The sequence below is a fragment of the Artibeus jamaicensis genome, unplaced genomic scaffold (assembly GCF_021234435.1).
Source record: "Artibeus jamaicensis isolate MK-2021 breed Jamaican fruit bat unplaced genomic scaffold, CSHL_Jam_final scaffold_1689, whole genome shotgun sequence".
Lineage (NCBI taxonomy): Eukaryota > Metazoa > Chordata > Mammalia > Chiroptera > Phyllostomidae > Artibeus > Artibeus jamaicensis.
Window position 1 is genome coordinate 6,979,639 of NW_026522029.1, and position 26,362 is coordinate 7,006,000.

The following is a 26,362-nucleotide window of genomic DNA, read 5'->3' on the forward strand; positions in this document are numbered from 1 at the left end:
AGCGCGCCCGGGCCCGCCCTCCCTGCGCCAGTGCGCGCCCCGGGCCCCGCCCCGTCTCTGTCCAGCCCGCAGGCTCCGGGCCCCAGCGGTCAGCCCCGGCGGGCTCATCCCACCAAGGTAGGCCGAAAAGGGGTGAGGAGCGGCCCCAGCCCTCTCTAGGGGTGTGTGTCAGAGGGTCGGGAGGGTCCGGCAAGCCGGGGATGTGGGCGCATCCTGGAGACCCGAACCCCCCGGGGCGGGCGTGCGAGTCATGTGGCAGCTTTGCTGCTTCCAGAGACAACACTGTGAGAGGCGCGGGAGAGGGGCCGAGTGGTGGCCGCGGGAGGGCTCCAGGGTTCCCCGGGGTCGGGGGTTCTTGCAGGCTGGGCTCCGGTCTCCGCGCCTCACCTTCTTGGTCTCTTTCCCCCTCCCCCATCCCCGCTGCCCTAGCCCTGCCAAGCTCCTCCTCCCGCATCTTTTCCCAGCCCTCAGGCGAAGCCGGGCCAAGGTCTGGGTCCAAATGTTTCGCGCCTCCGGAAAAAGGGCTGCGATCTAAACATGCAGTCTCCTGGTTTTGTTTGTTTTAAGCGGTTACAGAGAACTTTTGCCCCAGTCCCACAAAAACTGAGGTTGAGGACGCGTTCCAGTTGTCACTCTGGGTTCAGATTTCTCGGTGGGGAGGTCGGGGGAAGGTTTGAGATAGAGATCTGCGGTGGCGGTGTGTGTTTGTTTACTCGAAGTTCAAGTCTACTGAGCGCAGTTCTGTCGCGGGGCTGGCGGAGGGGTGAGCCCAGGACCGAAAGGTAAAGGCAAGTCCTTTGTGTGCACAACAGGGCTTTACCGTAAGAGGCATGTGAAAAACACAGAAAGGATTTTTTTCCAGATCTCCCAGATACTAACTTATTAATCAGTTCCCAAATGCAGTTCTGTCATTTACAGTGCATCATCAGATTCTCCCCCAGTTCCCTGTAATATTTGATCCAACTTATTAAAAAAAAGTTGCTTAATCTTCTAGACTCTAGGGTTTAGGCATTGCAAGAAAATGTAATTTGTTAGACGGCCAATTTAGAGTTTAGAAACAACCGTTTTCTTCTATACGGCGGGCCTTCTCTAGAAGAAGCATGGGGCTTTCTTTCTTCACTTGTAATATCCAGAGTTTTCTTTCTTATCATTTCTTAGCAGCCACCACTTACAGGAGACAGCATCAGGAGTTCATCTTATTACCAGTGGCATTTAAATATTTGTGAAATTAAAAAAATTGTAACTGCAATTCTGATTCATGGAATGTTAGAGAAAGCAGAGAAAATAGGTGAGAGATGCAAGAACATTTTGTAAAACATCTGTCGTGCCATGAGAAGGTTATTCCTGAATCTTTTTAAGGATTCGCAAAGGTTTCTTAAATTATTAACCATTAAACTTCTTATTTTGCTTGGTTGGCAGTTTGCCAGCCTTGCTTCCAGCTTTCCAGTGTGAAAATACCAGGGCAATACTTCTCTTGCTCACCTAGTCCGTGCACGTGAATTTCCCAGATGTCATTAACAAACTGGGCAACCATTTCAAGCCTGCTTCTCGTGTAAATTGTCAGTTGGAACAACTAGAACTCCCCCCCCCCAAACCTAAGGAGATAGGAACTGAAAATGACTTATGTATACCAAGAATTAAGTGTTTTTCCCCATCCCTGTGGCTAGTATGGCTGTGCAAAACTGATGTTAGCTGTCATTATTATATGTTTCCTTGGTTCTACTCAAAGGAACAATTTTGAGATGGCTACTTTACAAATCAGAATATAACTCGGAGAAGCTAAACAACTTGCCTGAAATCATGCAGCTGGGACACAATAAAGCTAGGATTTGCACTTACATAAATCTGATCTCACAGCTATGTTCTTTCAGTTGGATCACAAAGAATAGTGCTTTATCTTGCTTAATAATGAGCTATTATTCTTTCATTTTTGTTTTTCCTTCTACCAGGGAAACTCAGTCGTTTTTTTATCTTTTTTGAGGTTAATGAAAGGTGTCTAATAGAAAGGATTCGAGAATTGATATTCTAGACGTAAAATAGTTAATTCTAAATGGTGCAACATCATTATAAAACACACAAGTATCAACTCTATAGGAAATAATAGCGTATTAATAATGCAATAGCATAGTGTTCTGCCCGTGAACAGTATTGGTGCACTGACTTGAAATTGTACATTTTTAAAAGCATCTGAGTTGAAACAACCTCTGATTGCCTTCGTGTGTAGATTTCAGGATATACAAAGGGGCAGGTTTGGGCAGATTTGAAGACTGATACTGAAACAGGTAATGCATCTTTTGCATTCTAAAAGAGGAACAAACATCTATTGACCACCTGTGATACTATGTTATCCATGTGACCTATTGCGTATATTATGTCATTTAGTTCTTCATTAACCTCATGAAGTGAGTATCATTTTAGAACATTTCACAGTTAATACTAAAAGCTAACATTTATGTCAGCATTGTGTTCTGTTCTTTACTTGTGCTATATCAGTGCAGTTTTGGCAACGACTGTCTAGCACAGTGCACTAGAACTTTCCCATGAGAAGGGAAACGTACTCTGTCTTCACTGTCCTGTGTGATAACCACTAGATGTGTGTGTCTTTTGATTACTGAAATTTTCAATTTTATTTTTAGTCAATTGAAATTTTAATTTAAGTAGCCACAGGTAGCTAGTATCTACTGCATTGGACAGTGCAGCCTTTGCCAATAATATTACGCTCAATTTTTAAAAGGAGAAACTGGTTCAGAGAAGCAGTTTAATGAAACTTGCCCAAGTTCGTATAATTTTATAAAAACAATCTTTTGAGCAGAGGAGCAATACAGGGAGGTTGATTTGGTGGTGCATGTGGAATGGATGGAGGGGAAGGAGGAAGGCAGTTAAGCTGAGAGGGTGGAGACTCTGACTTGATTGGTTACACTGGGAATTGGGGGGAAGAACAGTTGCAGGTGACTGGGGGTAGAGTCGCCACCACTTAGTGGCACCCTGTGGGGGCTTTGGAAGAGAGAACCCACGGTTACTTGGAGGTCTTAGAATCTGGGTAACCCTGAAAAATGATAATACTGTTTACTAAAACAGAGCAGTCAAAAACCTTTTGGGGGTTTAGAGGTTTGGTTCTGGCAGTTTGTTAACTCAGAAAATATTTGTTGAGCCAGGCCCTCCTCTGCACTTAGGTAGAGCAGTGGGCTCCCCATGGTGGATTTTATCCACTTAAGACACCCTCCTCCATTACCCTCCTCCATTTTCATCCTCTGGAGGACAATGAGCTGTAAGAAGGTGCAGATCCAGTGTCCTCTTATGCAATGGACATTATTTCCAGATGCAAAAGGACTAGGAAGGTATGGGTAGAAGATGGCATTTGATCTCCATTCTGAACACCAGGAAGGATTTGGACGTACAAAAAGGATTAAATGAGGAAGAGTTTTTGTTTCTAGCCGTGGGGTGGACAAAATGTTTTCAAAATTCCTTTTGCCAAAACACCTAAATGTTAGATAAGTTACATTAGCCTTTGAAATGCATGGCAGGTCTTGTAGGAAAGACAGGGAGACCCCCAGGGGGAAGAAAGTCAGGCAGCTGAGGCCGGAGGAGTAAACTCGAAGTGTGTCTCCTTTGGGGGCATTTGGCTGATAGCAGAAATGAAGCCCAGTTGGGGATAGGCGATAGGCTCCCCCTGCTCCCTACCCGTGGCAGAGAGATAAAACCGTCCGCCTTTGACTGGATGGTGTACAGTTGAAGGTGTACAGTTTCTAGAGGCAGCATTCTTGGGGTAGTTTGTGTAAATGGCATTTCAGGGGATGACTTTATCATAACAAGTAAAATGTAAATATCTCTATTCGAACTCATACAACTCATGGCCTTACACAAGCCTCTTCCTGCAACATTATCCAGAATCCTCAAAAAAAAAAAAATGTGTACAAAATCAGTGAATGGTAGGCTAGGAAAAAATACTCTATCTTGGCAAAAGAAGATCGCAAAGAAATTTATTCATTTCCACCATAGCTCTAGATAGGGGAATAAAGGTACTACCTGAGAAGAGAAAGTGTTAATGACGTCAGATGTTAGACCTCGGTCCTTGAATTCAGCTAAGAAAAGAATTCAGAGCCAAGGAACTCAAGTCCAAGTGAAAGTGTATTTAGAAAGTTACAGGGGTAGAGGTAGTGAACCCTGGAAAAAGTGAGCCACGGAAGAAGTGAGTCAGCTGGGCTGCACAGACTCAGGAAACAAGTTACAGAGGCAAAAGAAGGAGCCTTGGAGCTTAGCAGCAGGGACATGTGCTGGGCCCAGGGGGAGTGCGGAGTTCCTGGAGGCACCTCTCCTTACCCCCTCCACCCCCCAGACATGTGCCCTCTGGGAGTGTGCTGGGTCCTTTGTCTTAAGGGCTTTCATCGGGAAGTCTCCGGGAGGATCTCAATAGAGTATTCATCAGCTTCCCAGGTGTTTCTCAGGGTCCTGGTCTCCACTGATTGGTCAGCACCAGAGCAGGGGATCATTTGTCAGTGCAGCTGGTCCTGATGTCGGCAGGAACACGGTGGTGTTCCTCCTGGTCTCGCTGCTTCAGAAGCCTAGTTGTTAGGGCTACTGTGCCTAAAACTCTGTCTGTGGTCAGCAGACCCTAGGCTTTGTTCCTACAATTATTTGATGCAGACCGGAAACTCATTGTCCTGAGGATGTAATGCTTAAGGAACTGGTCATTCAGGGGCTTGTATGGGAGCCCCATGAGGCTTTTCTCCGGCCCCCTTGTTCCTCCTCTAAAGGGGTCTGCCATGTGACTAATGATATGCAAGAGGAGGAAAGGTCACCCTGAGGGTGAGGTCCCACTCTGCAATAATTGTCCTCCCAGTTCTGCCTGCTGCTAGGTACCTAGGGCTTTCCACCCTGGTGACTTTCCTGTGGGTCCCATCCTTTCAAGTCTAACTCCCTGCTGTATCAAGACTGCAGGGTCTGCCCCCACTTAGGCCCAGGATTCAAACTGACATGGGCTAAAAAACCTGGAAGCCAAGAAATTAAAGTTGGCCCAGGCTGGTAATGTGCCAGAGTACCTAGCAAAAATAAATACAGACCCTCCCTGCAGTCATTCACCCTTAGTCACAGCCTTGTAGGATACTGTCAACGGAGCTCAGCATAAAAAACCATCAAACTCATGTTCAAGGGTTGGCAGAACCAGCACACGGGGTACTAGACTCCTAGGGATTTTAGACTTGAATAATCAGAAACAAATTCAAATAATATTTAAAGACATGAAAGGAGAAAAAGATTTTTGGAAGTACTGTGCTTCAAAATTTATGGAAATTGAGTACTGTCCCTGAAACCTACCCTGGGGGAAGCACTCTAGGAATGGATCTGGGAATTGTCCTGATTAAGTAAATAGATGAGAAAGTGGTGGACTGTTAAGGCCTGACGAGGGAAGTAGAACAGGAAGGAGATTATGATAATTCATATTAGAATTACTCAAATCAAGCCTAGAATGATGGCTTTAGGGACAAAGGAAAAGAAACTACCTTAGCAAGATTTGACTATACATGTTTAGCAACAAGTCAGCTGATCGGAGTAAATGAGAGGTACGAGTCAAAAGTGTCTGAGGTTTCACTATTTGGAAAGTCAGTCGCAGAAGAGGAAGCCGAACTCACTGGAGGGTGGGTGGAGATAAGAGTTGTAAGTCTGTACAAAGTTTATGGGAAATTCCTACGTTTTAGTCCATTAAACTGAGAAGATACTCCTCCGCACATGAAATTATTTTCACATGCTTACGATTGCAATTTGTTGATATTTCTATATTTGTCGGGGTCCAGCTTAGCAGGGTTCAGAGTCCCTGAAGGATGGACGGCACAGGTGACAAATGAAGAGTCAGACACCCGGTTGGATGCCGGAGAACAGGGACTGACCGAACTCGCAGAGTTTGATTTAAGCTTTATTTTTGTACAGAATGTTACATGGCATCAAAAGAACAGGTGCATGGCATGAAGTTATGTTAAACAAAGGTTATTTTGACCAGGAGAGTCATTAATTAGACAATTAGAATTAGCTGATGTACAGAGCTTTGGATGTCTTATTATTTATTAAAGTTCTTATAATTAGGCATGGGGCAATTATTTCTACTTACTTAGTTTGTAATAGTTAATTAGCTTGTCCTGCTTCTTTTATCTGTCTAATTCTACTTGATATATATTCCTGTTTTAGGGAGAGGAGGTGCTGCTACTCCATCAGCTTTTAGATATTCAGGGGCTACTTCATTAGGGGGGACTTTGTTCTCTGGCCAATAAATTATTTTGTATAACTTCATTGGAATTATGCGGATCATTGGGCCTGAAATGCAGGTGTCTAAAAATCCCACCACCTACTAATCGCAAAAACAAACATGCAAGGGAGAGGTAGACAGGAAATCCAGCCACAGTTGCCTCTGCTGTGCAGAGGCATCTCATCCGTCCCGACTGTGTCAAGGGACAGCGCTGGTCGGCTCCCGACATATATTTATTTTAAAAAATGACATGCACGAAGAGACAGTGTGTGTTCTAATTCACACTATTGACCCATTATTACTTATTGACATCCTCAGTCCAGAGTGTGAGGGAGAAAGCAGTGATGTGTGGTCTGTGTGTGTTTAGGCCCTTTCTTTCCCCCTTTCACGAAGGAACTGGAACTCGAATGGTGAACAAAACAGTGGGTTCCTGCTCTCACAGAACTTGAAGTGTGGTGAGGAAGATAAAACCAAAACCAGCAGGCACCAGCTAAGTGCTGTGCGTGTCCTGGGGGGAAGTAAGGGGTGCCCGTGGAGACAGAGCAGGGACACTCAGCTGAAGGCGAAGAGCTGAGCCTTGAAAATGGGCAGGAGTTCCCTGGTGGCAGTGGGGAGGTACAGGCATTGGCACCGGGGTCTGCTCGCCCAGACAGCACAGTGTGCGTGAAGGTGTGTGCGAGAGCGCGGCGTGTTTGGAGATCTGGGAGAAGTCTGCTGTGGTCGTGCAGCCTGGCAGTTGGTGGTAGAATGGAACGGCCTGGGTTTGAGTCCTGTCTCCACTTCCCCATGACCTTGGGCAGTTCTCTTAACCTCTGTAATTCTGCCGTGAGAAGTAAATGCATTTAAAGTGCTTAGTACCACTGCTGACACAGGGTAAGTCTGCTTTTGTGGTGATGATGAAGATGATGAGCAAGGAATTGGGAGCAGAGTGGTCACAGAGGAATAGATAAATCGAGTAGAGATGAGACAATGCAGGGACCTTCTAGACCATGTTAAGGAGGAAAGAACCTTTAAAAGGAGATAGGGGAAGCCCTGAAAGATTCTTCATGGGAGAAGAAGGTGGTCAGGTTGATATTTTAGAACTAGATGGGTCATTCTGGTTTGAGGGTGCTGTCTAGATTGGTTGAGGTCCAGTCTGGAGGGGGACCGTTTAATGGGCTGTATTAGTGAGCTGGCCAAGAAGTGGCAGTGGTTTAGGTGGGGTAGTGGCAGCGAAGGTGGAGAGAAGAGGTGGATTTAGAGGACATTTAGGAGGAATAAACAGTGCTTGGTACTTGATTTTGTGTGGAAGGATGGGAGAGAGGTTTCTGGTTATGGCAAGTGGGTGAGTCTTGCTTTTATTTACTGAGAAATTGAAGGAGAGCAGGTGTTCAGAGATGTGTGGGCGACGATTTCAGAAGGGGAACAGCTCAGGGTGCTAAGTCCCAGGTTTGGGGAGTGGGGTGGCTGAGGGGGAAGAGATGAAATGCTCGTGAATAATCGCGTCTGGTTGGTTTTTTCCTACTTCAGAAGACCTGTTTGAGATGTGGTGGTTTCAGCAAGGCCTCAGTTTCCTCCCTTCGGCCCTCGTGATTTGGACGGCCGCCGCCTTCATCTTCTCGTACATCACCGCCATCACCCTCCACCACGTCGACCCTGCTTTGCCTTACATCAGGTCAGTGACCTGTCCTGTACAGGGGACTGTGTGTGTCTCATTCATGGTCTTGTGTTGAAGCTGAGGTGTAACATTAGCATTTTAAAATTCAGAGTTTATGTTTGGCATTGCAGGGATGAGAAGACTGTAATGAGGAGGGTGCCTTTGGCTCTCCCTGGGTGCTGGAGACATGTGGAGACAGAGGGCTAAGATTCAGGTGGGGAACTGCTTAGTGAGTTGGGACCCATCAATGTCTTGTCCTCCAAACAAGTATTTGACATCATCTCAGCAGATAGAATTGGAGTAACTTCACCCTAAAATGTAGAAAATGCTGCAGACAATAATAATATTAAAAGATAATAGTAGCGATGAACATTTATAGATCCACATACTGTGTACAAGGTAATGTTCTCAGCATTCTTCGGGTCTTAAGTGAGTGAGTCCTTACGGCCATCCTTTGTGGTGGGAACTATTCCCCCATTTGAGGAAACGAGGTCTGGGAAGGTTCAGTGATTGTCCAAGGACGCACGACTCAGTGAGGGACAGAATCGAGATTCGAGTTCATCGCTCGGGGTGCCTCTGGAGGCCATGCTCTTAGTTTTTAGGACATGTCGCCAAGATCCTGCTGACTTGGTCGGTATCAGAACTTGTTGACGATATTTTTGGAATTTCAAAATTACTGGTAAGGATAGGTCCTCGGTTTCATGTATGTCTATAACCTTTTTCCCCCGACTGTAAACGCCGTATGTGTTTATCATAACAAATTTGAAATGGTACCAGCGTGATGATCAGCCTTCCTCTCCCATCTCCCTCAAGTTCTGCCTCCACACTGGCGATCAGTGTTTGGCGGATTTGCTCCCAGAGTTCGGCCTGTTTTGGTCGTGTTGGAGTTGTTTCATCTATTTGTTTTCCTTATGAAAAGATAACTTTTCCAATACACAAAAGAGGAAACTTTTAAAGGATGAGAAGCCAGCAGGCAAATCTGTTTTTCGTAAATGTCAGGAAGAGACCCGGGTGTCCCTGTCACGCTTGTTTCCACAGAGGTGCAGTGTGGTACGGAGAGTATCAGCCAATCGGGGGCCCTCGGGGAAGACGTACAAAGCCCAAAGATACTTCTTACTTAAGGTTCCAATTCTAGGATCATTTGATACATGATCACCAGTGTTTACTACCTTGCCAGAGCTCATGTAGCTTAAAGAGCAGGTCATTCTTCAGTAACTCCAAGAGGAGATACATAGAGAAGGTTCCTGAGGGTCCTGCATTTTTATTTCCCCTTCAAAAACTTGTCTGCTTTCATTTTAAAGAGTTTTAAATAACTTAAGAGGCCCTTTGAGTTCTTCAGTTTCAGTTCTCTGCTGGTACTGCATGTGATTTCCTGACCAATAGTCCCCTAGACACTTCCTTTCCTGTCTTTTTTTTCTGCTAGTAAAATTACCCCAGGTTCTTGCCCCAACATTATAATATATTTAAACTCAATGCTACTTAACTTTGAGCTCTGTTAAGCTCATTTCCTTCACCCAAAAAATGATTAAGTTAAGCTAGTTTTTTTCAGTTCGTAAACCCTAACTAAAAAGTTTGTTACAGCTGCCAAGGACATAGCCAAAAGTAAATTTCACTTCCAAAACAATTCTGCACATTGGCGTCCGGGGTCCCCTGGGTTTGAGTGGTGCCCCGGTGGGTGCGTGATGCCGGCCCATGGGGTACAAGATGAAATTATTAGAACTTCCTTTGTGTACTTTTTAAATCTCAAAATACTTAAAGTTAACATGTGTGGAATAATACATATATTTTGAAGTTACGTGATCAGACTTTTTTATGGTGTGTGATCAAAAGCGTGCGCTGACCCCTGGGTGGAAGGCGGTGCTCTCATTTGCAGGCCAGTTTCCGTCTGTGTTCGGAGCCAGGGAAGGAGCAGCCTAGCTGGCCCACTTGGAAACGCACGCTTTGTTTACTTTTTGGCTAATCCAGAACAAGAACATCATTTGGAGTGCAACTTCTAAAGTTGCACCATTTTTTTCTGGTAGGAGTAGTACATACATGTTATTCTTGAAAAGTTGAAGGGGAGAGAGATCGGCAGCAACAAAAGAAAACAAAATCCCCACTCCCTGAACGCGATCAAAGAATAACAGAATCTTTTGTATGTGATGATACTTTGTAGAGTAGGCCTTCAAATTTATGTTTGGTGCTTTACTGAATCCACACTTGACGCTTTACCTTTCTTGAACATAATCCAAGGGTTCACCGAATTTTCCTGGTGCCTTATCAGGAATGCCTTTGGGTTCTCATTTTTGTTCTCATTAGTGTCTTATCTGAGATCCTTACTGTCTCTCTCTTGAATTGCAGCATTTCAATTCAAGGCCAGAGACTGTCTCTCTAGGCATTGCAGCAGCTTGAGGGAAGGGGAAGGCATGCACGTGCAACGTGTGCCTGCTGCTCTGGTCGATGTTTCACATGCGTGACCACAGTTTCAGTTCTGTCCACTCAGTGAGGCTGGGAGGAGACTAATAACGCCGTTTGGCAGAAAGTCTTAGGAAGATAAAGAAACACACCCAAGGCTCCACTGTTAGTAGATGGTGGGCTGTTAAACTGGATCTGTGTACGCCAGGGCTCCCCAGCCTGTGGGTCACCGTTGGGCCTTCTGAAGTCTGTCCTGGGTCACCTTATTGTGTGCCCTCCGCCTCCCCCCCGCCATTCCCACAGTAGGATAGCAAGCCAAGCTCCCCTCACCCATCCACAGTTGGCTTAAGCTCCGCCTCCTGTCATGTGACCCCCCAACATCTTCCACAAAACTGGACCCTAGTGCCAAAAAGGTTGGGGCCTGCCAGTGTACACCACACTGCCCTGAGAGACAGGCATTGCGATGCACTGTAGTAGCTGGTTTCAGTGCAGGTCTGGCCAGAAGGCTGTGCAGGTCAGCGGTCTGCTGGAGGAGTGGTCAAGGCCACGGGGAGCTGAGGGCTCCAAACCGGTCTTGAACAGGAGCGCCAGGAGGCCAAGGGCGTTGTCTCCTGTACTTACCACTACATTCCTGTTCCCAGAATGCTGTGTGGCACATGGTAGGTGCCTGATGAATGTCTTTTAATTAATTAGGAAACGATTAAATGTTAATTGAGTTACAGGCAGCGTCAACAACAGGTAGCAAAAGACCAAGTTGTGCAATGACATGTGACGGTCAGAGAACATTCAGGAAAGACAGATAAATGTCTGCCCGATGGATGTGAGTTCAGCGCATTCCTGACATGCGAAGGGTGGCTTTTTGTCAGTTTACATTGATTTCTGTTGCATGAAAAAAATAAAGTGATATGAAAAAAGTGAACAAGGCAAATATTGTGAGCCTGAATGGTCATGCTCCGTTATGAAATTACAGGAGGTGAGTGTGGGTTTATAAAAAGATAAAGGACTCAAATTTCTTATCCCTTAGAAGAAGTCCACATGCCTCTTTTTTTTTTCTTTCAGTGACACTGGTACAGTCGCTCCAGAAAAATGCTTGTTCGGGGCAATGATGAATTTCGCCGCAGTTTTATGTAAGTATGAGAGTGGTTTTAACCGACGAAATTTATAACTAAATCGCCCTTTGACCTTTAGACAGTATTTGTGTTACTTGTTTTACTTCTTAGTCACTACACTTGAGGGAATGTTATCACTAAATTATCAGTCATACACACGTTCCTTTTAAAAGAAAAACAATTTCTAGAAATGCCAAATTATGGAAAATCTTAAAGAAAACCGTAGGACCAGTTGACTACTCATTTGAATACAGTTGCAAAGTATAACCTAGTGTTCCCGGAGGCCTTAGGGCCTCATGTCGGTTTCTTAAGCGGCCAGGAGAGGTCAGAGTGGTGCACATTGACCCCAGCGAATTTCCTTTGGGGTGAATCATTAAGAAGTTGGACAATGGCAGTGGGACCACATTTAGATTTTTGAGTGATATTCTAATGCCAAAGGGGTGGAGTTCTACAGTATTTCATGTTCCTATTGATTACTTATTTTTTGAACCAATTCTTTATTAATGGTTTACTAAAACATTCTTTTTTCCACCAGCTGTGATTGTTTTAAACATTCACATTCTTTCATACAAGGTCAAAAATTACAGTCAAGTAAATGATTCAATGTACAGAAATTCAGCTTTTCACTAAAGTTTTTAAACTTTCTAAAACTATATTTGCTATACTTTTGAGTTCTTTAGTAATATTTTGCTATGGAAAGTTCGAATTGGCTCTTTCTTGACTGATAGAGAGGGTGAAGTGTTTGTACCTTCTGTGGAATTGCTACATCTGCTTGGGGCAAGTTGTAAGATTTTGAAATAAAACGAAATGAGAGTGAGGCAAATAATCTCGTGGTAGTTTTTGCCTATGCACATTTTATCCATATTCTAGAACTAACTACTTGAGGCTTTTAACATTGAACATACGAGTATTTTGTTTTATATAACATTTACCACTTGAGATTTTCAGAAAACACAAAACTTGCATCTTAAATTTTATTCTAACTATTAGTAAATATTAATCCACCCCCACCCCCTGCTCAGTTCCACAGAGATTATCAGTAGTTTTATAACGCAACCTTAAATTTTCTTTAAAATCTACAGCTTTCGTTTTTCATTGTTGTTGTTGTTGTTGCTGTTGTTTTCCGGCGTGGGGATGGTCATCTCCCAGATTAATTTAAAAAGGGAAATCTATGTTTCTGGATAGTAGTGACCTTGAGAACTATTCATTGGCAATTTATGTCTCAGTTATTTATTAACTCGTGTTTTTTGGATTCTCTCTTCCCAGGCGTTGCTACCATTTACGTTCGTTATAAGCAAGTTCAGGCCCTGAGCCCTGAAGGGAAGTGTGTCCTCAGATTAAACAAGGCTGGCCTCGTGCTTGGGTTGCTGAGCTGTTTGGGCCTTTCTCTCGTGGCCAACTTTCAGGTTTGTGTTATAGCCCAGCCTGTTTTCCTGAAGTACCTAAACCCTAAGCATTCAGTTACATACTGATCCTGTTTCTTTTTCTTAACAAAACAGAATTCACTGCTTTGAAATTATTCAGCCTTTTTAGCAATAGCTGCATTCACGATTAGAAAACTCCATTCTCAGTAATCTCTTGGCCAAATATAAAGTATTCTATCTTTTTAAGGATAGACAGGACTCTATTTATTAGACACTTTATTACTACTTAGTTGGCGATTACTCCAAGACCAGAGAGAATTAATATAAGTCTCAGTGACACAATTATAGATTTAAGCTATTTTTTTAAATATGCCTGATGAGAGACACGCCTTTACATGTTTTGCATCCCGGTCAGACATCCCCATCGATCGCCTGCATTCCTAGGTGCCCAGCCCCTAGGTGAGGAAGCAAAGGAAGGATCTGTAGCTCTTCCAGCTTTTTCTGGGGAACTCTTAACATGAAAGTAGCAGTCCACCTTCACCAAATATTTGCAAACTCTCCACATTTATTTCTACCATGTTCTTTCAGATAAGCTTTTGTTACTGCCACTTCTTTCCTGGGCCTGTGGTGCTTTTTGATTGATCTCTCCAACAATCTTTAAAGTTTCCATTTAGATATTTGGTAACCTAGTTAGACATCTGATAACTAGTCAGACATAAAAACACACATCATACAAATACATATATTAGAGGCATACTCTGTCTGTCTTATTCAAAGTTCTCTATTCCTGTCATGTCTGGTGGTTCTTTCCTTTTTTTCAGTGTCTTAGTAATGGCTAACACTAGGAACCTCTGTAAGTATGATGCTTACAGGGCTGTGCTTGCTGCCGTAACCAAGCCCAGAATCCCAGTGTCTGTTTCACACATACATGTATCCGGTGCACGCACAACAGAGACATTAAGAAGGCGAATTACTCAGAATGAGGGTACAGAGGTAGACAGCAGTCCAATCCCATAAGACCTTTGAGTAAATGAAGCAGTTGGGCAGTTTATCACATTACTTTCTCTCTCGAGTATATCTCTTTTCATGTAACTTTAGACCTGTAGAATTTTGAGCAGGGGGACAGCCTCATTCTGTATCATTCCCCTTACTAACGTCTCCACTGTACGTACAATGGGGACGTTAGTAAGGGGAATGATGCCTTTGTGCCTTCAATAAGGCAGGTTTACTGAACTCCGTTTCCTATGTTGCCTGTGCTGCCGGACCTGCCACCATCCCGAGCCCAACCCGATTCAGGCACCTTCACCTCTCGGTGCCAAGCAGACTTCTCCCCCCCCAGAAGCCTTTTCTGCTGACGGACTTGCTGCTGTGTAGTTCAGTTCTCTGTTTGCATTCTCCGAATGCAAATTAACTCTTCATAGCACTTATTACAGTCTAACTTTAAAATATTTGTGTTTTATAAGTTTTGTTTTTAATAATTGTACTCCAGCATATTTCTCCATTAGTTATGGGCACAGTGGTTCTGTCCACCATGGTGTATTCAGCTCCTAACATAAAACTTAGCACAAACATGCTCTCATTAAATAGTCACCGACTTCTGAGAGAGGCCAAAGGGACTAAGCAGAATGAATAAAAAATCTGCTATTACTGTAGTTACTTGCATTTAAAGTGACCTAATAATTACACCACAGCATTTGAAAAATCTGATTTAGAAATACAAATTTAATTTCTTTGAAGACAAGTATGTATAATAGTGATCAGCAAAACAAATACGTGGTAAGTGTACTCATGCCTACTTAGCAGAAGTTTTCTCTTCCTTGGAAATTTATCCTCAAGGAAACTTGCAAGGGATACAGAGGCAGAAGTCTATATTAATTTCCTAGAACTACCATGTAACCATATACCACAAAGCAGTTTTATACAACTCTGTTCCAATAAAAGTACAGTAGTAAATGCTCTCCATTGTTTGTCTTTGCTTTTTAATCCATTGGATTTGGTTCATAGGGCTGTGTGGGATCACAGCAGGCATCAAACGGGCGGTACCTGTGTTCAGCTTCATCAGTCTGTGTGGGAATATTTTCAAGGGGAAAATGGTGCAGACTCCGCCGACCAGTGTTGTCCGCAGTATTGTAGATGGGACGGACAAATTCACGCCGACTACACGGCACAGCCATGCTTTAAGTGAGAGAGCGCCCCGACCCTTGCCCGGACAGGCTTTTATTGCTTTTCTGGGAGCATTACCTCAAGGAAGGTCTTAGTTCATCATTGTCAGGCAGTAATGATCAAACAGTAGATAACATTGAAAGAACTATGAGGGCTTATTCTGAGTCAGGATTAGTTAGCTCAAGGTCCGTAAAACTTTGGGGAACAAACTCATTTCATGCTTGGACCCTTATCAGAAAATTGAGGGCATTCTTAGCAAAGCAGGTTTCACAGGATTTTACACATTCTTTTTTAGGCCTGATTCCCCAGGGAACTCCTTGTTCCTGCCCAGGGCTGTATTGCCCTCTGGCATTGTTTCAGGCTTAAGTCAAGCTGGGGAAGTGAGGCAACCAAGAGATTAGGAGACTTCTTGCAGACAGAATGAGGACTCAGGCTGTGTCAAAGCCAAGGGGCGAGGGTCCATCACCCCCTTTTTCTATAGCCCACTAAGTCTCCCTGAGGGCCCCTTCATGACCACACCTGTCTTAGGTTGTCCCACCCTTGAGGAATCTTACCCATCATTGGCTAACCAGTCACCTGCCTGTGGCCAAGCAGAGTGAAGTAAAAAGGGGCAGAGGCAGCACCCCTAACAGGAAGATAAACTTTGTCTCCTTAGTGGCTTATGGTCCCAAGGTTTTTTTTACTCAGCCTTAGCCATGGGGCGAGGTTACAGCTTCTGAAACTAGGCAGGGCAGTTCCCTGCAGGAAAAATTTACCCATATTTCTGTTGTTAGCCCTAAAACAATTTCATTTTTGCCTAGATAAATCTACATAATTATGAACTAAGAAAATATTAGCATTTTATATTACAATTTATGGATGCTGAATGTTTGGATTTTTGTTGTTGTTGTTACATAGAGTGGTAATGACGACAAATTTTTTTCTCTCCTTAGTGCTCATAACTTACTGCCAGTTTTAACACCCAAAACCATATCAGAGTCTCCCTTTCTCTCTCCAAAAGGAAACCAATGACTTTGACAAATAAATTGTTATACTTTACTTCTTCCTACTAGAAACTGTGTCTTCAATTTCAAAAATGGACTCTGTGTTCTTGGGTTAGCACCTTGATTGTAGAAGGAGGCGACCAAGCCCTGGCCTCTCCGTTCCCTGAGTCAGACCCTCTCTGCCAGGCACTGCGCTGTGTGCCCCCGCCCCCAACCAAGTGGAGCACATGCGGCGTCTGGTCAGACAGACAAGTGGCTTCAAGGAAGGCTTTTGACCGTACACCTTTTAGAGAACTGGGCCATCGTGTTTTAAGCAGCGGGTGTTACAGGGAAGGGGACTGTGTAAATGCTTACTATGAGAAGAGCGAGGTAAAGGAGGGAAAATTACAATTTACGATCATCCCTTGCTGCATAATTTTGAAAATCAATCAAACTAGAGCCACGAAGAAACGTTTTAATTTCTTGAGTCTATAAATCGTATTTAGATTTAAGTTGAACATTTCTACCCCAATATTCCCTACCACTCTAATCCTCTTCATGTTGCACTCTTTTTTTTTCTCACCCTTGTCAGCATCTCACATACTGTGGAATTTACTTATTTCTAAAGTTTATTATTTATCATTCACACAGGTTCACTTGAATGAAAACTCTGAGGCCATATTTTTGTGGTTTTTTTTTCACTAGTATACCAGAACACCGAACAGTGCTTGACATACAAGAGGCACCTAGAAATGTAAACACATTAAATGGATGAATAATGACTATCTTATTTTCAGTCGTGGCCTATGGAATAATTGGAATGACTACAGTCCACAGGTTTATGCAAAATATTGTGAAAGAAAATGACCCCGGGAAGTAGTTAGAATCAGCAGAGGGTTTCCACTCAGGGAATGTTCTAGTGAAATCGCCAGCTTGCGCTTTTAAGCACTGTGTTGGTGGTGTGCGTTCAGCCCCTTTCATTTTCTGTTTCTTCTTGCTGCCTTCAGAAAACCACCTTCTTCACCGTGCACATCTGTGGAGCCGTGCTCACCTTTGGCATGGGCTCACTGTACATGTTCGTGCAGACCGTCCTTTCCTACCAAATGCAGCCCAAAATCCACGGCAAACAAATCTTCTGGATCCGACTGCTGTTGGTGATCTGGTGCGGAGTGAGTGCGTTTAGCAGTATCCTTTGCTGAATGTGTGGCTACGCTGGGAAGGGAATTGAGTACCAGCATTTAAGTGAACACTGTTGGCATAGTGGAAGTAGTCCTTTTGTGGACACTGAGATTCTTGAGTCAGCGACCCTAAATTCAAGGATTTGAGGGATAGAATTTAAATTTTACATAGGACCTCAGTAACTAAGATAGGAACAAAGATAATGTTTAGCCTACTCATGCTCACTTTCAAAGATGTTGTGGGTGAGATAATATCTTCCCTGAGGACAATTATGTCGCAGAAGCTTGGGATAGAAGTGCTGGATTACTGAGTGGGGGAGGGAAGCTGGCTGTGGCCACATTTCATAGTGAGCCTCTGGGCACATTTGAATTCTACTGCCAAGTCTCCAAGAAGGAGACTCCAAGGTCTCCAAGAAGGTCTCCAAGAAGGTCTCCAAGGAGGTCTCCAAGGAGGTCTCCAAGAAGATGGGTTTGGACCTTTGAAATTAATGTATGAGTAACCCTTTTGAATGATGATGATGATGATGATTTTGAGAGTACATTTACAAAGCTGGGGACAGTGAAACAAGGAAGTGCTTAGGATAGAAGCAGCGACAGGAGGGAGACCCTAGGCGGGGCTGCTGTCAGCTCACTGAACAGTCAGAGAACGGGGCCTTGGAGACAAGTACAGAGGGTTGGTCTGAGACCCGTTGCCGCTGTGTGGAGCTCCCTGGGCGCAGGTCTTGTGGGGACCCTTGGAGTTCAGGAGATGCATGTCTGTGGGGGAAGGAGAGGAGGTAGGGAAAAGTGCATCAGCTCTCTAGGGAGGGACCCTGCACTCCCTGTGGGCCTTCAGAGCAATTTTTGTGTTGAATCTAATTTAAACTCACAACTCTTGTCCGAGAATCTTCCTTGACGGGCGTCTCCCCTAGTGCTGACTTGCTCGTCCCTCTTGTACAGTGGCAGTTTTGGCACAGACATAGTACAGAAGCTCCACTGGAACCCTGAGGACAAAGTAAGAGCTTAGAGTCTAAAAAGCTTCCTTTTATATCACAGATGAATTTTGACATGTTTTCCATTTCATCACTAATAATGAAGCATTTTCAGGTGAACAGTCAGTTGTGTATTAAGATTATTTTCTATATATGATAGAGGTTATGTAAAATTATTTATATTCTGTCACTTGTGGTCTGTGGACATTTCCAAGACATGGAAAGAATTGCGATGGCAGGGTTGTGTCAGAAATCGACTCCTCAAAATAAGGATATAGTAAGAGACTACAACATACCCAACTGAGATCTTCTGTTATTAGACTACTTGTCTTCTGAATTGAAAAAGTGTTTTCCCACTTTTTATTTTATGGAAGTGTATTATCATGGACTCTGCATTTGGGTTACATAATATGGTAGGTATCTGAACAGAGAGAGCATCTTTGATCCGAGGAAAAAAGAGAAGGGACATACTAAATAGATAATGAGTGTATGTTTTCACAAACCACTCAGTGGCATTTTATTTTAAATCATTTTGAAAAAAAAATCAGTCCTAATAGGACATGTTTGCGAAAATGAATGATTAAAACAATTTACTCGATTCTTTGAGGGTTGATCCATATATTATTTAATGCTTTAAAAAGAACAGTTATGTTTATCAGGAGCATTGTTTACTGAGGTTTTGATATGTTCTGCTTTTGGATGAGTCTCTGGCTCTGGGAAGGCCAGTAACTTCTTGATTGTTGAGCAGGAGTTCTGTTCTGCCCTAGTTATTCAGATGGAACCTTTCCGTGCTCTAGACAAAGCTGTGATAGCCACATCATTTCGGAGGACTTTCCTAAAGTCTCCCATTAATTCTCAAGAGATGTTGAAAAAATCTAGGGTTTATAAGTATTATGGTTTTTTTAAAAAATATTTTATTTATTTATTTTAGAGAGGGGAAGGGAGGGAGAAAGACAGGGAGAGAAACATCAGTGTGTTGTTGCCTCTCGCATACGCCCTACTGGGGAATCTGGCTTGCAACCCAGGTGTGTGCCCTGACTGGAAATCAAACCAGCGGCTCCTTGGTTCACAGGCCGGAGCTCAGTCCACTGAGCCACACCAGCTGGGGCAGGTTTTTTATTTGAGAGAAATTCTAGACCATTTGAATGAAATTTTACAGAACTGTTCTTTTTTTCATTGCCACTCAAGGGCTATGTGCTTCATACGATCACCACTTCAGCAGAATGGTCTATGTCGTTTTCCTTCTTTGGTTTTTTCCTGACCTATGTCCGCGATTTTCAGGTAAGAAAACACAAGACTGGATTTATGTGGTCTAACTTCCTGCAGGTGGAGTATGAGAACTTTCTAAAGTTTCACCATTTCAAAAAATAACTTTCTAAGCAGTGATGCCGGAAGAGAAACTTCTCAGGTCAATTGTTTCTCTGTTTGCAGAAGTAGTGTATTACTAGCAAGACTCTTGTTGGCCATCCCCAACACTTAGTTAGTTTTACTGATTCTTCATAGAAATGAAAGATAAATGAGCAACTTCTGAATAGAGAAGCTTGGTTTTCCCAGCTCTACTAGTACTGCAGATGGTACCTTTGGCAGTACGAGAGCTGTCTCATTCTTGTCACTCGTTAGAATTGATTTGCATTCCTAATCCCAAAAGATATCTTCAGAACATATTGAAAATGTAATCTGTTATGAAAGAACAAACTTCTATGTATGATTTTCTTTTCTGTTCCAGAAAATTTCTTTACGGGTGGAAACCAGTTTACATGGATTAACCCTCTATGACACGGTTCCTTGTCCTATTAACAACGAACGAACACATCTACTCTCCAGAGAGTTCTGATGAAAGGATAAAATAATTCTGTGATGATTATCATTCTCAGGGATTGGGAAAAGATTCAAGAGTTACTTCTGCTCTGAAATTTCCAACCAATTAATCAAGGCTGACAGTGATGGGTTCTGATAATCAAGAGATGTGAATTAAGCCATTTTATCAATTATTTTAAAGGATATCTTCAAGACGATCATGTAAAAAACATTTATGCCTATACTTTTTTTAAACTGATAAGAACAGATACTACACTTGATCTTAGCCAAAAGGCCAAGAAGTGATCCTATACTTTTTTTAAATCCCAGAAAATAAAACCAAAGGACTAAAGCACTGTAGAGTTTTTCTTCTACTTTATTTAAGCAAAACACCAGAAATGCACCAACAATTTGCAAAACCCAGCATTTTTACGTTTTAGAAATTATTGTAAAGAAATTCTTTTCCCTGGAATCCACCTAGAAAGGGAAGCAGACCCGGATTCACGGGAACACTGTCATTGCTTCAGCTTCGCACAAGTGGTTTTGAAGTTATTCACTCGGTTCCTGCCACAAGGCCAGATCCTGTGCCAGCTGGTCTGTCACACATCGTTGCAATGATTTCATGAAGCTCAGTCTCTGGTGTGAGATTTTAATTCCAATTGAGAGAAGCAGCTACAGTTGAATTTACTCCCCTCATGTTTCACATAAAACAAAGGTTAGTGTTCATTCACAAGGCTAAGAAGTTGGTGAATAACAGCAGATCATTAAGAAGATTAGCTTAAACTGCAGTCAAGAGCTTTTTAGACCTTTCTTTATAGCAAATTATAATTACTTGTAAAAGTAGCCTTGGACAGGCAAATACTGAGCCTTTTTACAGGGATGTGATCTTGTAGAACTCAAATTCTAAAGGACACAACGAGCAACCCAAAGAAGCTAGGTGCAAGATCATTGTGATACATTTACCGAGACAGTTTTCTGTCCCTCTGGTCATGCAAGCGATTGAACAGCTTCTGCCCGAATCCCTGTCTACACAGGTAAAAAATGGTTTACAGATCCCAGATAAAATTCAAAAGAAGAAAATGCTCATTTGAAGGTATCTGGCGACAACCTGGTTTGCAAAAGAATCACTGTAGAAGATGAACAAGGTTTATCTTTTTAGAAGGAAATAGTTCTACAGCCAGAATAAAAGAGGAGAGGAAGCAATTTAAAGGAAAATGGTTATATGGTGGGACCAGAGAGCTCAATGGATGAGTAAGATGCTAGAATAGGACTCAGTGTTTCTGAAGAGTTCTGGACTAAGACCAAATGGAATAAAATCCTGTTTATATCAAGCAACAGTGAACATGGGAGACATTTCAATAAACATCGATTAGCATCACTAGAAGAAAAACTGGGTGTGAAGTTTAAGAAACTGTTACTGTGTCTCTGCAAGTCGTAGTGCAACCACACCTGAGAAATGGCACGTAGTCCTGATTGCTGTGTATCAAGGAAACGAATTCAGTCACGAAGACCACAGTACGTATGGGGAAAATTGATAGCATTAACATTCATGAAAATATAAATTATGTGTGGGTGAGGAGACACAGGGAAGAATGTTAACTTGTATGTTCATATTAGAATATTAGGTTAAAGATATACGCTAACACATTAAATTATTTTAAAATAAAAATGTTACTTTGATTGTGTTTTAATTCCATTGTTCATCTTTTATCCTTAGAAATAACATAGACTCAATAATAAGTTCAAGAAGGGGTTATAATTAGAAATTTTTGAATATCTGTTTATCCCTCACCTTAAGGCTTAAGTAATGGAAGATAACTACATACTCCCTCAAAATATACTTGTGCTTTGCCTCCACTGTCAGATACAATAGGTTGACTGAACAAATAATACACTTCTCTTTAATTCAATTAACGTTTTTGTATTGAATGCTTGGCTTTAAAAGTAAGAGGTTTTAGGCTGACGACATTAGCACTATGAACTGACTGTGCAAATCCATTTCTTTTTTGTCCTGGGGAAACAGCAGATGACATTTCCCAGACTCCTTTTCAATTGAGAATCGGCACAAGACTGAATTTTAGCTGGTAAAATATAAATGAAATGGATGTGTTTGAAAAACGAGAATGCTCTTCCACAATTTTTTTTCCTTGTGCCAGTTGGATATTGATTAGGAGATGACACAGTCACATGATAGAAGGAGCCTGTACTAGTCCACTTTTAACCAGATATTGGAAATTCAAACTAGAAATCCGATATAATTTAGGCATCTTTTTATCCTTTTCATGTACTAAGGTTATAGTGTGTATTTCTAGAACACTGTCATATATGTATTATAAATGCTTAATGGATTTATGAAAGGGGAAGACAGCTTTTCCTATCTCTTCTGCAGTGTCCTCTGCAGACTCTCTGTGAAATGAAGTTCAGTTACTACTATCGACTTATCTGTGCCCTTGTAAACCCATGATATGCAGTTGGTTTTAGAAAAGAATGTACTCATTTATTAGGAAGGCTCTTTCCAAGGCATCAGGAGTCATAAGCAGTTCTTTCCTCCAGAAGGTATGGTGATTCAGAGAGTTTGCCTTGTCAGAAAGCCTGAGTGGAATATAGAGAGAATGCCTGAAATGCAGCGTGACCGAAAAGCACAGAGATTTTACTGAAATCTCACCCAATGCTCAGATCCCAATCTGTGCTGAAAGATTTGTCCACTTAAAATACTTAAGCAACTGGTAAAGTGAATCAAACCAAAGCAGCAACAAAGCTAATTTCCGCCTCAACTACAGATATGATTAACTCCGCCTCCCATTCCAGGAGTCCCACGAAGTAACAGGCATGCCCTTTACTGGAGGTAACTTACTTATTTTCACACCTACTCTGCTTTTATACAAAATATCCAGCATACAGTAAGAAATCAGGACATGCAAAGACGCAGAAAAATGTGATCCAGAAAGGAAACAGCCAATAAAAGCAAACACAGAGATTCCCAGATGTTGCAATTATTGGGTAGATAACTATGATAAAAATGCTGAAGGAACTAGTGAAAATAGTGGAAAACATACATGAAAAGATGGGGACTTTCAGCAGAGACAGGCACACCTTGAAAAGTACAAGAAAGTTCCACAATTGGATATGATTACACATAGAGAAAAGGGTGGATAAAGTTGAAGATGGTATTTGAAAGTATAAAAACTGAAAATTTGAAAAGAGTAAAAATAAAACCAGCATGTGAGTTTTGAAGGCAAAATCAAGTAGACTTACGTCTCGTAATTGAGGTTCAAGGCCTTAAATCTGTAACAACCTTCAGAAGAGAATAAAGAGGATGGTAGAGAAGAAATGTTTGAAGACATACTGGGAATTTTTCCAAAATGGACATTAGTGAAGAGAAAATTGGCAAATTCAAATGAGTTTTTTAAAATGACTGATACTAGTCAACACCTAGCAAGGCTAATATATGAGGTTAAGTGGTGTTCTCCCCAAATTCATGTTCATCCAGACCTTCAGGGTGTGATTGTATTTGGAAATAGGGTATTTGTAGATGTAATTATTTATGATGAGATCATACTAGGTTAGGATGAACCCTAGATTCAATGATTAATCTATGAGAAAACTACCTACCTCGTGACACAGAAATGGAGAAGGCAAAGTGAAGACGATCAGAGCCTGGAGTAATGCAGCCTCGAGCTAAAAAATGCCAAAGGTTTCCAGCAACCAGAAACTAGGAAGAAGTGGGAAAGGGTTCTCTCCCACAGCCTGCAGAGGGAGCCTTGATTTGGGATTTCTATCCTCCAGAAATACGAGAATAACTTTCTGTTCTTGCAGGCCACCCAGTTTAAATGGTACTGTGTTATGACAGCCTAGGAAACTAGGGGGAAAAAACCTGATCAAGTAAAAAAGAGAAAACACAAATTACTAATACCAGGAATGAAAAAAGGGACATAATTTCTTAGCTATGTGACATTAAGGGTAACAAGAGCAGGTTATGGACAACTTTATCCCAATAAATTCAACAATTTGAATGAAACTAATGTATTTTGCAGTGTAAGTTGTCAAAAGTGATGCAAGAAGAATAAATCTAAAAATAGCTCCATGTTTATTAAAGTGTTGAGTTTGTAATCACAGATCTTTCCCAGAAGAAAACTTCAAGCCCTGGTTACTTCACAGATGAATTTTATCAAATATTTAAGTTAGAAATGATACTAAGTTCTACACAAACTCTCTGAAGGAACAAAGTGAACTTTTCAACTTGTTATATGAGGCTGGCATAACCCCAGTAACAAAACTTGACAGATCTGAGAAAAGAAAAACATTCATGTCCCTCATGAATATAGCTGCAAAAAATACTTAACAAAATAGTAGGATATGGGGCTTAGCAAGGAAAAACAAATGATACAGTGTGACCAAGTAGAGTTTATCCCAGCAATATAATTTATACAATGACATAAAGGAGAAAACTCAGAACAAAAATTTGATGAAATGGAACACTTTTAGGATAAAAACCCTGCCAAACCTGAAACAATGTCACCACTTTTTAACAGGCACTTATAAAATCTAACAGCTAATTAATGGTTTAATATTAAATCCCTTTCTTCCAGGATTGGACAAAAGGCAAATATAATTCTTGCCTTCTATTCAACATTGCAGTGGAAATCTCACTCACTGTGACATGAAAAAAGGGATAATGCATGTTTACAAAAATCCTATGAAGTTTTAAAAACTAATTTTAGAACAATAAGTGTACTTAGGTCGTTGGATAGAAATTCAATAATGCTGATAAACTACAATTCTGTAATAACACTCAAAGCCTGAAATATAGACTATTATCTACAATGTATAAAACAGTCATACAACTAGGAACAAATCTAATGACATGTAAGATCTTTACACTGAAATTTGCTATTTAAAGAATTCTAAAATACCCAATGGAAATTGCTGTTAAGAACTCTAAAATACCTAGCCACAGTCATTGTACTGCTTAACTGTTTTGATCAGCAGTGGTCTGCATACTGACAATAGTGGTCCCGTAAGATCCTAATGGAGCTGAAGAACCATCACCACCTCTTGACACAGCCATCACACTGTAGTAGCACAGTGCTTTACACAAATATGTACATTGTGTTACAGTGTGCAATTCAGTGCCATGCTGTATAGCTTAGTAGCATACACACCATAGAGGAACAGAATTTGATACCTCAGAATATGTCTGGCCTAAGAATTAGTTTAGACAGATGTGGAAGAAACTTTGAAAAAAACATGGAGTTACTTTTTGTAAAAGACATTTACATTTTAATGGGAAATCTCCATTTATAAAATATCTCTTGCTACACCAAGGAAGATGACCTTATCTTGACAAATTCTTAAAAATGCAGAAGACGAGGACTCAAGTCTGTAACAACCTTACCCTTGTTGCTGTGCTTTTCCTGTAACCTTTCACAACTGACAGTCCTCGACCCCACACCTTTTGTCTTCAGCCGAGAGGGTGTGTACAATGGTGGCTTCATCCATGTCAACAAACGACTTTTTTTCTTCGTCTCTCCAATGTATTGCAGAAGGTATACATGTTATTAAACTTTTATTTGTTTTTCTTCTGTTTGTCTCATTACTGGGATGTCTCAGCCAAGAATCCAGAAGATTAAAGGGAAAATTATTTTTCCTCCCCTACAAAGCAATAGGCTATACCATATAGCTCAAGTGTCTAGTAAGTTATACCATGTAGGTTTGTGTAATTGCACTTTTGTGACATTTGCGTATGATAAAATCACCTAGTGACACATTTCTCAGAATGTATACTTGTAAGCAGCACATGACTATAAGTGGGGAGGTATGTTACATTTATGATGAGAAGACTCAATATTGTTAAGACACCCAATTTCTACTTGATCTACGAAGTCAGTGTTACCCCTAGCAAAATTTCCAGCATGGTATTTTGAAGAAATTGCCAAGTTGATTCTAAAATTTGTAAATTCACAGCATCTAAAATAGCCAAAGAATTCTTGAAGAAAATTGGAAGACAAACACTAATTTCAAGATGTATCATATTACAATAAACAAGACAGCTGACATGGGGATAGACAGATACACTGATGAAACAATAGAGTCTAAAATAGACAACTCATACATAGTTGATTTTCAACCAGAGTCAAGAAAATTCAGTGAGAAAGGGGAAATCTTCAACTGATGCTTTTTACATCAGAACGTCCAAATACAAACAATGAACTTCAGCCTTTACCCTTGTCCTATCTAGACATTTCGAGGTGCATCGTAAACCTACAGGAAAGAGCCCATAAAATTTCTAAGTGGAAACACAAGAGGGTCTTTGTGACATTGAGGAAGACAAAGTTTTCATAGGAATGTAAAATGATACAGAGGACTTTTTCAAAATGTAAGATTTCTGTTTCTCAAAAGATAAGAATCTATGAGCACTGGACTGCAAAGCAAAGGGTCTCCAGTTGGATTCCCAGTCAGGGCACATGCCTGGGTTGTGGGCCAGGTCCCCAGTATGGGGCACATGAGAGGCAACCACACATTGATGTTTCCCTCTTTTTCTCCCTCCCCCTTT

At 41.7% G+C, this 26,362-nt stretch overlaps 1 protein-coding gene and 1 pseudogene across 4 annotated transcripts; one reads left to right on the plus strand and one right to left on the minus strand.

The window, feature by feature from the left end:
• The first annotated feature begins 12 nt into the window (after nt 1-12).
• Nucleotides 13-25,388, plus strand: DRAM2 (DNA damage regulated autophagy modulator 2). 4 transcript variants are annotated; one of them, XM_037152542.2, is made up of 8 exons: nt 13-117; nt 7,745-7,889; nt 11,325-11,392; nt 12,641-12,780; nt 16,871-17,048; nt 17,953-18,035; nt 19,201-19,293; nt 19,739-25,388. In XM_037152542.2, exons 2-8 carry the CDS (start codon nt 7,759-7,761, stop codon nt 19,844-19,846), a joined length of 801 nt encoding a protein of 266 aa, XP_037008437.2. In that variant the 5' UTR covers nt 13-117; nt 7,745-7,758; the 3' UTR covers nt 19,847-25,388. The 4 variants fall into 4 exon arrangements, with proteins under 4 accessions (XP_037008437.2, XP_037008438.2, XP_037008436.2 ...); XM_037152543.2 differs by lacking the exon at nt 13-117 and adding an exon at nt 7,167-7,302; XM_037152541.2 differs by lacking the exon at nt 13-117 and adding an exon at nt 7,167-7,294.
• On the minus strand, nt 19,956-20,116 carry LOC119054609 (uncharacterized; annotated as a pseudogene).
• Nucleotides 25,389-26,362: the final 974 nt, after the last annotated feature.